Here is a 15,809-nt window from a genome sequence, read left to right as displayed (position 1 = left end):
CCACACAAAATCGCACCGCCTACGCATTTGAGGCCGAGTCGACCTAGGGGCGGCCCCGGACCGGTTCAGAATCGAACATCGCTTCGCCACCGGGGGTTCATTTCTTGAGAACCGATTCTTGTTGTCGTTTAGTTTCTCCCCCCCCCCACTCCCCGCACCTCCGATTATCACGTTAGGCTACGTACGGTGCGAAAGAAGTTCAACATACAAGTATGACAACCTGCGTATTTGGAGTTTGCATGTCTCTCGCCACGTGGTCGCGTGGATTTAGTTTTTCTCCCCTGCGGGTCTTCCAGGTTTTTCCCCTCCACGTTCAAAAAAAAACACGCGTCGAGATTATTTAGATAATAATTTTGCTGCTATAAATTTCCGCGGCACAAGCCACTTTTTTGCCGGTCTTTCGTTTGTGGCCAGGTCGCTTCTGAAAAATTAAGTTAATAAATCCGCGCGTTTTGGCTGGTGGGACGGGGATGGTTTAGTTTTATTTTGTTTGTGTTTGGGCGATTTGTTTACCTTTCTTGTACTTTGCACGACTATCGTGTTTTTTGTGTCGTTTGTTGTTGCAACGCTCTGACCCCGTGCCCTTCCTGGATGTCTCTGAGAAGAAAAAGTGCTTTGTAGCTCATCGGATTCCTCCTGCAATATAAATAAATATTCAGATTCTGAAACCAACTTTTTTTTACGATTTGTTATTTACCCCGTAAGGCCCACACCTGAACTACGTAGCGGCTCGTTTTCAGAAGCGGCCACTAATTGACAGCCCAACGAATTGGCTCATCACGATCATCACCATCATCATCGTCACATGCGGGGATTTACAGCGGCAGCCAAAACACTCTTAAGACACGTGGCGCGTCGATTCTAAGCGTGGAATGGAGGAAAAACAACAAAAACAACTGCAGTAACAATAACAACAGGAGGAGGACCCGAACTTAAAAAAATCCACGGGGGGGGGGGCGGGGAAGAGATGCGGACGAGTTGAGAAATGCGAAGCGGCGTTGTCATTGCGCAGCGCATGGAGACAGTCGTCGTCGTTATTTTCCCCCTCCTCGTTGCGCAAAAGAAAAACGGCGAGGAGAGGGGTGCGAGCGTGTGGGGGGGGGGGTGGAAAACTTTTGCAACGTTCCCTCCCGGGCGGTCCGATGCGAGTTGGCGCATCGGTGGGAAGCAACCGCGGCTCGCGCCTTCGCAGCAACATTTTCACCAGGTTCGACTCCCGACTGTGGCCCACTCTCCCCCTCCGTATGTGTGTGTGTGGAGTTTGTATATCATGTCCCCCCCCCTCCCCCCCGTTCTGCGTGAGCTTCCTCAGGGTTCTCCAGTTTCCTCCCATAGTTAAGGTAAGAAAACAAACCCCATATACAATGGAACCGGTATTGACCAAACATCCCAATGACTGACAAATTACACCGCACATTACTTAAAAATTCGGCGAACACATCCAGCAAACGGTAGCGGCGACATCGAAAACAACACGACTGTGAAAAACCCGGCAAGACCCTCCTGAAAAGGAGTCTTGAGAAAGAAAAAAAAATCCCTAAAAGTTTTCCCCGGGTAGAGAAGCGTAGGTCGCAGTGATCGTAGAAATAAAACTAATCCGGGTCACAAGACATTTCGCCCAGCCAAACGACGTTTACAACAAACCACGGCCTGGGAATCGAACTCGGGCTCGCGGTGCTTGACGGCTAGCGGCTCCCAGGTGAAGGGTCGCCCAACCAACGACGTTTACAGACCACGGCCTAGAATCCAACCTCAGGGGTCGCGGCTCGACGCGGCTCACCACGTGAAGGGTCGCGTGAAAATTCGCATTTTGGGGGAACTTTTTTTTAATTTACATTTAGAAGTCTGTTTCCAAGCCCGTGTGAGCGTGGCAGTGTTGGGAGCGGTCGCTCGTTGCCGATGACAGGCAGGATCCCACAGCAGTGGAAATCCAAAACCTGTCGACCCAGACGATTTATCCCGTATTCTAGCACGGAGAAATTGAGATTTCAGATCAGGGGATGACCAATAATATCTGAATTGGTCTGCAATAAGGTGGGCCACTGGTAAGGGGTTGACAGGTTTGAAAACACACCTCCACAATGACCAACAGCGCAAAAAAAAAACCATGCCAACACTTTACGACCCACATCTACAAAACAAACGCCGGCCCGCAGTTTCTCCGCAGCGGGCAGCTCGAGATACGGGGTCACCGTTTGCATGCAACGGAAATACGCGTTGCATTGTTACCGACTGCCAAACGAGGCCCACAGATTCATGCAGCGACCCCTTAGACTCTTCCCAGTGGCAATATTTTTTACACCCCACACCAGGTACTCATTTGAGGCCAAGTTTACCTAGGGGAGGCCCAGGACCGATTCAGATAACCGTCACCTGGTGTTGGCCGTGAGCGGGAATCGAACTCGGGTCGCCAGGTTTCGGAGCGCAGTGCACTAACCGCTACACTATTCACACACACTCGTACAGAGATCCAGACCGCACATACAGACCTGCTGACTCACACAGACTCTGCCAAACAGAGACTCATAAACTCGCATTACCACACCCAAACAGACCAGTAAAATCACGCAGAGGCCCATATACTCAGAGAGAGGTACATAGACTCACATTAGGGACAGATAGACATATATAGAGACCCATATATCCACAGATACCTAAACTCGAAGACATATCACCGACTGCCTCCCTCTATCAAGTGAAAATACGTTTGGAGATATGGTCACACTAACACGCGACATACGTCACCATTGTTTTGTAGCACAAAAAAAAATGTAACCCCAACTCGAACCCGTGGAGATCACGGGTATATAACCCACGTTAACAAGCACTGCCAAAACGGCCATGGCTAATTGATGAACACAAAAAAAAAAGACAAAGATCCACCGCATAGCCTTTCACGGCTTGTCGGGGCAAGTGCCGTTAGCGAGCACCCACGAGGGATCCCGCTGGCAAGCCGTCAACGTCCGGCATCACGCCCGGCCGCCTTCCTCTCCCGAGTGTTGACGTTCGCTACCTACACAACCGCACCAAGTGCCTCATTCAAGGCCGAGCAGACCCGGTGGAGGGCCTAGCACCGGTCACAACCATCCGCCAACCGTGATCGGTCGCGAGCGGGGAATCGACCTCGGTCCGGCGGGGTCGCGTCGCCCGCTCGCCCATTTTGGATCGCGCGTCTCGAGACTGGAAAATCCTCGTTAGCGCGAACCGCTCATCCGGGCAGCGTCTGCGCAGAGCAGCGGACCTGGCCTCCGCTGTTGTAACTGTGACAGGAAGTAAGTTAGCAGCACGCATAACGGGAAACGGCTGCGTGATTGTTTCCAGAATTCCACTCACGCCGATCACGACCAACATCACCGCTGCTGCTACCGCTCCTCTACACCAAATAGCTCCCCCAACCGCACAACCACTTTCTCTCCCTACCACCATCACAACCACCACCACCCGACACCACGTACCCTCTCAACCACCACCACTCTACACTAGGTAACCTCTCAACCACCATCACCACTCTACACTAGGTAACCTCTCAACCACTCAACCACCACCACCACTCTACACTACCTGTCAACCACTCAACCACCACCACTCGACACCACGTACCCTCTCAACCACAACCACCACCACCCCCCCAACCCCCACAGTCACCACTCTTGCTCTACAAAAATCCAAACTCTCTCAAAAGACGTTTGGAAGAATTCTTCCCACCGCACACGGAACGGAGGAGGAGTCCCGGGGGGGGGGGGGAGTGTGCTGGGTTTTTTTTGTTGCGAAGTCTCTCTCGGCCCCAGCCCCTTAGCCACACACAACCACAAAAGCAAAGGTCCCCCGTATAGCCTCGACGGGCTGTTTGGGGGGGGGCAAGTGCTGCCAGCGAGTAGCTGCGGCTACGAAGGCCGGCACCGTCACACACACGGGGGGAGGGGGGGGGCGTTCTGGCACTGCGCCCGGTCGCCTTTGTCTCCCCCAATGACGATGTTTACTACACACCGCACCAGGCACTCATTTGAGGCCGAGTCGACCTAGGGGAGGCCGAGGACCGGTTCAAATAATCGACAGCGGGTGTTAGCCGTGAGCGGGAATCGAACTCGGGTAGCCAGGTTCGTAGCGCAGCGTAGCGCTAACCACTACACCCACCGCTCCCCACACACACAAACACGTGTTCCTCACAGTCAACCCTGACTCATCCCCAACACGTCCCCCCCCCCCAGCGCAGTTTGACCGCTCTTCTTTGCATCGATATTTATTATTTTATTTTGTTCTTTGCGAGAACAAAGACAGATTCAAGATCCTGGCCGCAAAGCCTCTACCCCCGGCGGAGTCTCGCTGCAGCAACAGGCCTCTTTCGCGTCGATCCGCTGCCGGATGAAAGCGCACCCCTCACCGCTCCCCCCCTACGCGCGCTCTGGGTCGGACGCCCGCGGTATGTTTGGCCATACACGTACTTGTGTGTTCTCTCTCTATGTATCTCTGTGATATCTGTCCGCTTATATGTCTGTCTATAGTTTTCTGGTTAGATTTGTGCTGCCATTTCATTTATACCTTGATGACGATTGCTTGTGTTGCAATCGAAACGTCGTATGCTAGTATTTAATTTATTATTTTATCTTCATACGCGACTTTACCGAAAGAACCAAAGAGTATTGTCCATACTTCCCCACGCCGGTTAGTCCGGGGTTGGTAACGCAGCGACTTCCGGTGCCGTCACCCATAACGAGAGAGTTTGGGCGACTTTTGGGACATGCGGTGAGTCACGCGGTGGCGATGACTAACCGGAGCCAATGAACCACAAAAGCTTGTGGGGGGGGGGGGGCCCTTGCAATCAAAAGAAGTCGGCCGGAGGAGTGGGTCACCCCATCTCATCCGATCTCGGCAGAAGCCGAGCAAGGGTTGAGCCTGGTAGGGTGACAGTGGCGGCTAGGGGGATGTTAACTCCCTCGCCTGGTGTGCAGGAGGTCGTGGATTCGATCTCGACCGTGACGATTGGCCTGCGTATTTGGAGTTTGTGGTGGCATGGATTTTTTTTCCTACACATTTAGAAAATCAACATCACACGTTCAGACTATTTGGCTGCAATATGCGTTTCCGCGTGATGATGATGATGATGAGCCACTTCGTTGAGCTATCATTTGCGATAGGCAGGTCGCTTCCAGTGGGCCCTTACCTGATAAAATAAAAATTGTTGTTATTGTTTGTCGTCATGCACAACACGTTTGTTTACAGGGTACTGCGGTAGGGGGGGGTGGGTTACATTGTGTGGCAGCACAACAACACTATCCAATGTTGTGCTCTACTATTGCACCCGCGTCTACGGGATTGATCCCACCCCCGACATCTCGAGTTCTCCCCTGGTTAAAACAAAATAAACTTGAAGCGTGAAATTTGAAACTCCGCTGCCTTTACAGACCCCCCCCTCCCACCCAACACTCCCGTGACCACCACACGTCACACCGCGAGGAGGCGCTCATTCATCCAGCAGTGGATTTACACAACAGGGCCGCGCGTGGGTACATGGCCACCAGACTGATGGCTGGGCAGGCTAGCCGCTACAAAGACAAAGACCCCCCGTGTAGCCTTAACAGACTGTAGGGGCAAGTGTTGTTAGCGAGCACCTATGAAGGCCGGCACGGCAGACGAAGGGGTGGGTGGCCAGCAACCACGCCCGGCCACCTTTGTCTCCCCAGTAGCGATATTTATTACACACCGCACCAGGTACTCATTTGAGGCCGAGTCGACCTAGGGGAGGCCCAGGACCGGTTCAGATGAATATAACCGTCACCTGGCGTTGGCCGTGAGCGTGAATTGAACTCGGGTCACCGGGTTCGTAGCGCGGTGCGCTAACCTGCTACACCACCGCTCCCCCCACACAACCACCACGACACTCCGCTTTGAAAAAAAAAATAATCTCGAAGACACAGTGTCTTTCCGATAGTCCTGTTCTTCACCTGAGGACAGCTGCTTGCGTTGTGGCCGAAACGTCGTGAGAATTATTTTATCATGTTTTATTATTATTATTTTATTATTTCCCTTCTACGTGATTTTACCGAAAGAACCAAGAAGATGAATCCCTGCAGTCACGAAAGCTTTAAATCGAAACTGCCCTGCAGTTCTCTACATATCGAGATGTTTTCCCGGCCAAAAATCGGCGAGCGTTTGTACGTCTTCCTCTCATCCGTTTGGCGTTGGAGAAAACGACAACAACAGTTTTCCGTACGACCCGTGAACGCGCTCGGAATTTTTTTGTTCCCCCGCAGCCAAAGCCGCGAAACCAACTCACGCGGTCGGAGCGGAACCGAAACGGTGACTGGCGCTGCGTCACAGCGGTCCACACACGTGGCCGGTGCAAGTCGATTTGGCTACGCCGGGCTGTGGTGGCGCTGGCGGTAGTGGCGGCGGCGGCTTCGTATAATGGCACGAATTTAGCCGGATCATTTACCGGGCCCCCCCTCCCCAAACCGAAATAAATCAAAATACGAATCACGACTGAACGCCAGAATGTCGTTTACTAATCCAACGGTGGCTGGGAGATGTTAACTACCTCGCCCGGTATACAGGTGGTCGTGGGTTCGATCCAGACCGTGACGCCTGCTGCTGTATATTTGGAGTTTGCGTGTCTCTCTCGCTCTCTCCCCGTGGCCGCGTGGATTTTTCTCCGGGGCCTCCGCTTTATCCTCCATCCAACTTTAGAATCAACACCACACGGCGTTGAAGAGTTTTTTTGGCTGCTATGAAACTCCACGCGACGATGATAAGCTGTCATCTCATTGAGCCAGAGGTCGCAAACGGGTTTTGATTCCTTACCCGTACCCGGCCGCACCAGGGTCGCAAATGGGTACCCGTACCCGTACCCGGCCGGGTACGGGTACCCGTTCCCTACCCGTACCTGTACCCTACCCGAAATGAGTGACAAACGGTTACTCACGGCCTACCCGTACCCGGCCACACCAGGGTCGCAAACGGCTACCCATACCCGGCCGGGTACGGGTAGCCGGGTATCGGGTAGGGTACGGGTATCGGGTACCCGGTTGCGACCTCTGCATTGAGCTATCGTTTGCGATGGCCAGGGTCGTGTCCGAAATAATAGCTACATAGCTCAGTGGCGCCCTACCTAGTACAGTAACATTTTTATATATTTTTTAAAATAGTGAATATGAATTCCTGCAGTCACGAAAGTTTTAAGTCAAACTTTAAGAGTGTTTAGCGCGCGGCTTTAGTTAGAGCCGCAGAGATTGCCGAACCCTGCCGCTGGGGCCATGGGCGTTGACGCGGTGGCGAAAATAAAAAAATATTTAAAAATGAAACCCCGCCAACGTGCTCCGTCTGACGTGGCCCAGGTGCTTCCTCCAACCTGGGTGTGGACAGCCCCACACGGGGGGGAGGGCAGACGGGGGCAGACGGGAAATTCTCGCAAGCGCCACGCGGTTAACGCCGCAGATTCGCGAACGCAGGGTCAAGATAGTCCACACGTAGCCAGGCGTTTGCACAGACTGCGTCGATAACGGGGAGTACGACGATGCTCGGAGCGACGACGCAACGTTCGTTACCCGCGGCTGTAGCCCACGGACAATAAGAGGGTTACCCACGCGCAGAGGTCGCAAACGGGTTTTGATTCCTTACCCGTACCCGGCCGCACCAGGGTCGAAAACGGGTAGCCGTACCCGGCCGTACCCGGCCGTACCCGGCCGTACCCGGCCGTACCCGGCCGTACCCGGCCGTACCCGGCCGTACCCGGCCGTACCCGGCCGGGATGAAGCCATGTTGCAGGCGCGGGTGGGTTGATTTTAGAAACTTGAATTGTGAGAAGAGTCAAGACGTTGGGAAATGAGTGACAAACGGTTACTCACCAGTGACTCACGGCCTACCCGTACCTGTACCCGGCCGCACCAGGGTCGCAAACGGGTACCCGTACCCGGTCGGGTACGGGTAGCCGGGTATCGGGTATCGGGTACCCGGTTGCGACCTCTACCCACGCGACTTCCTCCCCCTACGGTGTTCAGAAGCCGCCTTTGCTACTGGCACTTTATGCGTAAAATCACGGATAACAGGCGGAAAAATAGGGGGCAGCGGACGATTGCTGTATTTTATTTTACTTTTATTAATTTTAATGTTTAACCTACGTGACTTTACCGAAAAAACCTAAGAATATGAATCCTTGCAGTCACGAAAGCTTCAAATCTAGAATGATTGCTGTAGGGTCCGTGAAAACTCCTGTGTTGGATAATAGAAGTCGTGGGTAATGAGGATCACGGATTAGAGGAGTTATCCTGTCCTGACCACATACCAGGGATAATACATTTGGAGTTTGTTTTTAAAATGTCCAACCTCATAAAAAGTTGGACATTCCAGAATTGTGCCACGCACCCCACCCGCTGCCCCCGACTTTGGCAGTCCTCTCTCTCTCTAAAACAATAATTAAAAAAAACAAAGTAAAACTCTCTCTCTCTTAGACAATTGCTTCCCGGCCCGTATACAGTGCAATTAGGGCTCACAATCGCCGGCCCACGCACAACCGCCGATGACATAAATCCTTTACTTATTAACCACCACGGTCAGGAACACTGCCGCCAAGAACCACCCACCCCCCCACGGAACACTCAGCAAAGCCACTGGAGCAGTGCCGGATTAAGCGGGGCCTGTAGCACATGTTGTTATAAAGGGGCCCTAAATTAAAAAAAAACCCACTAATATTAAAAACACAAATATTTAACTTGCACAGTGAATTGTATTTTTTCATTTGCTATACAGCCGAGTAATACGACAAATCGCTAACCTTAAACACCCGGTCGTTCGTAAAAGTTGAAGGCGGTGTAGTACTATAGTAATAGAGCAAGTGCAGAATCAACGAACCGGAATTGATAGCTTTGAAAGCATTTAGCGCGGGGCCCTTAAACGCGCGGGGCCCCGCAGCATTATGTAGCTACATGTGTAGCAGCTACTACTACATGTGTAGCAGCTACTACTACATGTGTAGCAGCTACTACTACATGTGTAGCAGCTACTACTACATGTGTAGCAGCTACTACTACATGTGTAGCAGCTACTACTACATGTGTAGCAGCTACTACTACATGTGTAGCAGCTACTACTACATGTGTAGCAGCTACTACTACATGTGTAGCAGCTACTACTACATGTGTAGCAGCTACTACTACATGTGTAGCAGCTACTACTACATGTGTAGCAGCTACTACTACATGTGTAGCAGCTACTACTACATGTGTAGCAGCTACTACTACATGTGTAGCAGCTACTACTACATGTGTAGCAGCTACTACTACATGTGTAGCAGCTACTACTACATGTGTAGCAGCTACTACTACTTGTGTAGCAGCTACTACTACATGTGTAGCAGCTACTACTACATGTGTAGCAGCTACTACTACATGTGTAGCAGCTACTACTACATGTGTAGCAGCTACTACTACTTGTGTAGCAGCTACTACTACATGTGTAGCAGCTACTACTACATGTGTAGCAGCTACTACTACTTGTGTAGCAGCTACTACTACATGTGTAGCAGCTACTACTACATGTGTAGCAGCTACTACTACTTGTGTAGCAGCTACTACTACTTGTGTAGCAGCTACTACTACTTGTGTAGCAGCTACTACTACATGTGTAGCAGCTACTACTACATGTGTAGCAGCTACTACTACATGTGTAGCAGCTACTACTACATGTGTAGCAGCTACTACTACATGTGTAGCAGCTACTACTACATGTGTAGCAGCTACTACTACATGTGTAGCAGCTACTACACATGTAGCTACTTGTGCTACTAGGATATAATCCGTCACTGGGTGGCCGCCAAAACTTCACAAATCCTGTTCGGCCGTTCCCTGCCACGTTCGCGTCAGCGTTGCATGTCCATTGGGAAGATCTCACCACCACCACCACCACCCCCGCACGCCCCAGTGCTGTTAGCGAGCACCTATTGAGCGATCACAGCGTTGCCATGTGCGCCGGGTCCGTTGTGGTGCGGGACGCAACGGAAATCCGGGCCCGCCTTTGCCTCCCCCCAAGTGTGTGTGGTGTACCATGCCCACGGCAGGGTACTTTCATGGAAAGCCGAATCGACCTAACCCGTGACACAGGGTGGTGTGGGGGGGACGCGCCCACGACCGGTTGAGATATTGCCCCGTCACCACCGACGTTAACCTGCAACAGCAGCAGCCTGTGGCACCCTGTGGCACCCTGTGGCACCCTGTGGCACCCTGTGGCACCCTGTGGCACCCTGCACGACCACCGCTCACGGCACCGCGGCGACACGAGGACAGGCGCGAGAGGCACCGGTGAGACGGATGCTGCGTGACAGAACAATTCGTTCCAGAGCGTTCCGGATTAAATGGAGCGTCGCACGCGGCAGACCAATAAGGTCAAGGTCACGTCAAGGTCACGTCAAGGTCACGTCAAGGAGCATGAACCGTCATCACGCGAACTCGGTCATCCGAGTTCGCGTGATGCAGCAGCAGCAGCAGCAGCGGCGGCTTTTGGAAACCCGTCGAGCCAAGATCAGCAACCGGCACCACTCGACGCTTTCAGGTGACGTCCCGCGGCCATCTGGAACGCTCCCTCCTCCTCCTTCCCGACGGGTGTAAGAAGCCACTGGGAAGCGGGTGCCCCTTTTAGAGCATCGACAGAGGATCGACGAACTCGTTCCTTTAGAACCGCTGTGTGGTCCTTTCAACCCAGCACCCTCCAATGGGGCACGGGGGGTCTGGTCCGGCTACGCACGGCGACAAAATTAGTCCCAACGTGCAACGCAACACTGCGTAGTCGCGCCCAGCGAGAGCTAAATGGCACCGCACACCTCGCTACCACCCCCCCCCACCCCCAACGTGTGACATTACAATGCCGGTGCTTAAGAGCTCGTGAAAAATTGGGGTTTAATGAGGTTCTAGATGATGATTCGAACACGTGGAGGGGGAGTGTGGGGGGGTGGTGGTGGAACTCACTCGTGGTACGACGCCCTTTCTTCACGTTGTGGCTGCTTGACACATGCCAAGCGTACTCACCCCCCCCCCGCCATGAGCTCATTGGGGTCGGCGGGTGGTGCAAACCGAACCACGCCCTGGCGATGAGATTCAATCGAAGGTCGAAACCGGTTCCGGGCTGCAGGTTGACAGGCGAGCGAGAGAGAGACGTCAACCGTGTTGGGGCCACGAGTTATGTTGCTGCGACTGGATGATGTCAAGAAATGTTGTGCCACCGCACGATCTGCAGCGGTGTGTGGACCCACGATACTGTACGCCACTGTAACTTGCAGAGGTGGATACAGGAGGCCTCGCACGGAGAGACCAATAGCCCCACCACCACCCAACCCTCGGCGACTTGCATAGAGACCCACAGACTTGCGTAGAGACCGACACAGCGCACTCGTATGAACTATCGTAAACTTAAACTGAACTTTTTTTTATTTTAGTAGCTATATGAACCCACTGGAGCTCCCATAGCGCTTTTTTTCAGAAGCGGCCTGGCCATTACAAGCGATAGCTCAACTTAGTTGGCTTAGCGCGCTGACATTTATAGCAGCAGCGAAATACTCTGAACGCGCGTTTCTAAACGTGGAGGGGAAAAACGGAGGACCCGGAGAAAAATCCACGCGACCACAGGGAGACAGAGAGAGACACCGCAAATTCCAAATATACAGCAGCAGGCGTCAGGGTCGGGATCGAACCCATGACCTCCTGCACACCAGGCGAGGTAGTTAACATCTCCTAGCCACCGTGATGATGATGAGAGAGAGACACGCAAACTCTAAACATACAGCAGGCGTCAGGGTTGGCATCGAACCCACGACCTCCTGCACACCAGGCGAGGTAGCTAACATCTCCTAGCCACCTTGATGATGAGAGAGACACGCAAACTCCAAATATACAGCTGGCGTCAGAGTCGGGATCGAACCCACGACCACCTGCAGACCAGGCGAGGTAGTTAACATCTCCTAGCCACCTTGATGATGATGATGAGGGAGAGACACGCAAACTCCAAATATACAGCTGGCGTCAGGGTCGGGATCGAACCCACGACCTCCTGTATACCAGGCGAGGTAGTTAACATCTCCTAACCACCGTGATGATGATGAGGGAGAGAGACACGAAAACTCTAAACATACAGCAGGCGTCAGGGTCGGGATCGAACCCACGGCCTCCTGTAGACCAGGCGAGGTAGTTAACATCTCCTAGCCACCGTGGTGATGATGATGAGAGAGAGAGAGACACGCAAACTCCAAACATACAGCAGGCGTCAGGGTTGGCATCGAAACCACGACCTCCTGTATACCAGGCGAGGTAGTTAACATCTCCTAGCCACCGTGATGATGATGAGAGAGAGAGAGAGACACGCAAACCCCAAATACAGCAGCAGGCGTCAGGGTCGGCATCGAAACCACGGCCTCCTGCATACCAGGCGAGGTAGTTAACATATCCTAGCCACCGTGATGATGATGAGAGAGACACGCAAACTCCAAATATACAGCAGCAGGCGTCAGGGTCGGGATCGAACCCACGAGCTCCTGCATACCAGGCGAGGGAGTTAACATCTCCTAGCCACCGTGATGATGATGAGAGAGAGAGACACGCAAACTCAAAATATACAGCAGGCGTCAGGGTAGGCATCGAACCCACGACCTCCTGTATACCAGGCGAGGGAGTTAACATCTCCTAGCCACCGCAGCGCCCCATACGAAGAGCACATAATCTTACAAAGACCCCCCCCACACACATACACTCTGGACTCGCACGGATGAAAGGTCTTCACAGAAACCTTGCACGTGACGTCACCGAGGTGGCAGGGGTGGAGCTCCGGAGCACGTGCGCGCTTGACAGGCGAGACGGATGATTGACAGCAGATCAAGTGGGTTGCCGTGGTTACCGAGAGGCGGTGGTTGTTGTTGTTAAAGACACGAGTTAAGCGAGGCTCATTGGACTGCTATTTATTCACCGTGCCGAGTGAGATCGCATTCTTATACTTCGTAGTCGGGTGCCAAGGGAGAGTTGCAAGATGTTAGGCAAACCTATTGAAGGCCTTTTAGAATGGACGAGATCTCGTTGAAGTTAGAGACGCAAGGTGAAGGGGGAGCTGCTGAGATTTGTTTGACGTCAAATTCAATCGGTGAGATCAAGTGTTCCTTTTGAACCATAGTCCTGAATTAAATCGTAGAGCACTGCCCGATTAAGCTAGTGCGGGCCTGTAGCATCTGTTATAAAGCGGCCCTAAATAAAAACAACTCTCACATTTTTCACTTGCATAGTCAAGTAATTGTATTTTTTCATTTGCTATACAGCCAGATAATACGACAAATCGATAACCTTACACACCCAGTCGTTCATAAAAGTTGACGGCGATATAGTACTATAGTAATAGAGCAAGTGCAGAGTCACTGAACCGGAATTGATAGCGTGAAAGCATTTAGCGTGGGGCCCTTGAAAGTCCGTAGCATACGTAGCTACTTTTATAATCCGGCACCAGTACGCACCCAGTTGCATGCTACGAAAACGTGTTAAGGGGCCGTCCATAAATGACGTCACGCGATTTTGGACGTCACAAAAAGTCAGACCGCCCCCCCTCAAATATGACATCACAAAGCCCTGCCCCCCCCCAAAATAAAACATGCTTCAAATCGCTTTAAACTATTGTCATTGTATTTAATGTGGCGTTGCAATCTGATCTTGTAGGAGAAAACATTTATTAAAAAGTATATTTAATTAAGTAGAACGTGTTGTCTACATTTATTTAAAGTTGCGCATTTTGATGTGACGTCACATTTCTCAAACTCCACCCCCCCCCTCGTCACACATCGTCACGTGTGGGTGGATTGGGCAATTGCTGGTTGGTTAAACGTGGATCATAAACGTCGTCGAGGATTAACAAAACACAAGGTAACCGGCTCGCAAATTAAAACCTCACATAAGAAAAAAAACACACATGCCAAAGGGCTTCACGCGAAAGCAAATGTCGATCAAGCTCAAGGTTGTAAAATGTTGCGGGTTTTGCTCTCCAACACACCGGCGTTGTTGCTGTACTAGGAACGAATTTGGTTACGTTCTGTTCACGGGACAAAGGGGCCGTCCATAAATGACGTCACGCGATTTTGGACGATTTATGACCCCCCCCCTCGTCACACGGCGTCACAAAAAGTCAGACCCCCCCCCTCAAATTACGTCACAAAGCTCTGCCCCCCCCAAATAAAACATGCTTCAAATCGCTTTAAACTATTGTCATTGTAGTGCGTATTTAATGTGGCGCTGCACTCTGATGTTGTAGGAGAAAATATTTATTTAAAAGTCTATTTAAGTAGAATGTGTTGTCTATATTTATTTAAAGTTGCGAATTTTGATTTGACGTCACATTTCTCAAACCCCCCCCCCTCTAGGTGCGTGACGTCATTTATGGACGGCCCCAAACCCTCTTACTAACTGACCGTGTCGGGTGGTGGCGGGTTTAACGACACATTTATATAAAACCGATATTTTTAATATTGGTCGCGAAAGCCTACTGCGTGTTAAATCGATCAAGCAGTTTGCCTAACTATACCGTGTATAAATATTTAAAAAATACATGTACCAGAGTGGTGAAGTATGGTCAAACAACCCCTTAATCCAGTGGGTTGACATTTGTGTATTATTAAATAAACACTTGCACACGTAATACGCTGCAGGCAATACCCGATCCACTGCTGGATGAAAAATCCTCCACACCATGTCGCTCATTGGGGGTTGTTTGACCATACTTCCCCACGCTGGTCAGTGCGGGTTGGCGAAGGGGTGGTGGTCGACTAGGTAGACTCAGCCTCAAATGAGTAACCATCGCCACTAGGGAGACAAAGGCGGCCGTGCGTGGTTGCTATCCATCCCCACGTGTGCCGTGCCGGCCTTCATAGGTGCTGCAAACTCGCTAACAGCACTTGCCCCAACAGTCTGGTGAAGGCTACAAGGGCGTGGGATCTTTTGTCTTTGGTGGGCGTGGGTTGCGATGTAAAACCTGCCGTCTGGAACGCTCTTCCATCCAATATTCGGAAACCACTGGGGGCATAAAAGCGCCTTTAAAGCATCGTCTAAGATTGACAAGCTCGTTACTTTAGAACTAATTTTTGTGCGTTTGGTTCGTCGTTCCCCTGCCCCTCACCTCCCTCTCCGATTCAGCTACGCTACGTACGGTGCGAAAGAAGTTTATGCAGAGCCGTGGCCGGGTAACACGCAGAAACAAAGCAACAAATAAATCAAGTGGACACGATGTTAAATGACACGTTGGTGACGGCAAACTGCGTAGTTCAGTGTTGAGCCCTCAGGAAAAAAAAGTTAAGAAGAATAATCATCATCACTCTCACCTTTAATCTGCAGCTTCCTCGCCTCGTCCACGTGCGATGAGACCACGTCGCCCATGTCTCATCCACTGCCTCGTCTACCCAGCCACCACCTCCACCAACTCGTCCACCTCGTAGTCCACCTTTCTCCACCACCACCACCACCTTTCACTTCGTCCACCAGCCACCTCTTCACCAGGACCACCACCACCACGAACCCCCCCCCACGACCACCACTCCACTCGAGGGGCCAACAGCCACGCCCTGAGCAGCTATGTACGCCAAATAAATTACCAACCCCTCCCTCCTTTAAATCAATTAAGATAATTACGCCTCCCGCCACTAACAATTGCGAACAAGCGACGGGCTTTCCTGCTGCCTGTTGGGGCAAGTGGCGAGCCGAGGCAGCCTTCTCTCTCTCTTCTCGCCAGGCTGCAGCTGTGTGCGTGGTGGTGGCTTTGGTCGATGTGGTTGTTGTGTCACTCCACCACGAACTTCTCTCCACTGC

At 51.9% G+C, this 15,809-nt stretch overlaps 1 protein-coding gene across 1 annotated transcript in view; it reads right to left on the bottom strand.

The window, feature by feature from the left end:
* LOC144948479 (protein Niban 2-like) overlaps positions 1–15,809 on the bottom strand; it is a 68,617-nt gene extending 52,808 nt beyond the window's left edge. Inside the window, exon 1 of the mRNA XM_078877977.1 lies at positions 15,326–15,809. Within this exon, the coding sequence (XP_078734103.1) occupies positions 15,326–15,380 (55 nt within the window). The 5' untranslated portion in view covers positions 15,381–15,809. The remainder of the gene's footprint in view (positions 1–15,325) is intronic.

The sequence above is a fragment of the Lampetra fluviatilis genome, chromosome 49, assembly GCF_964198595.1.
Source record: "Lampetra fluviatilis chromosome 49, kcLamFluv1.1, whole genome shotgun sequence".
NCBI classification, from domain to species: Eukaryota; Metazoa; Chordata; class Hyperoartia; order Petromyzontiformes; family Petromyzontidae; genus Lampetra; species Lampetra fluviatilis.
The sequence above is the reverse complement of the archived record's forward strand: the minus strand, read 5'-3'. Positions and strand labels throughout refer to the sequence as shown.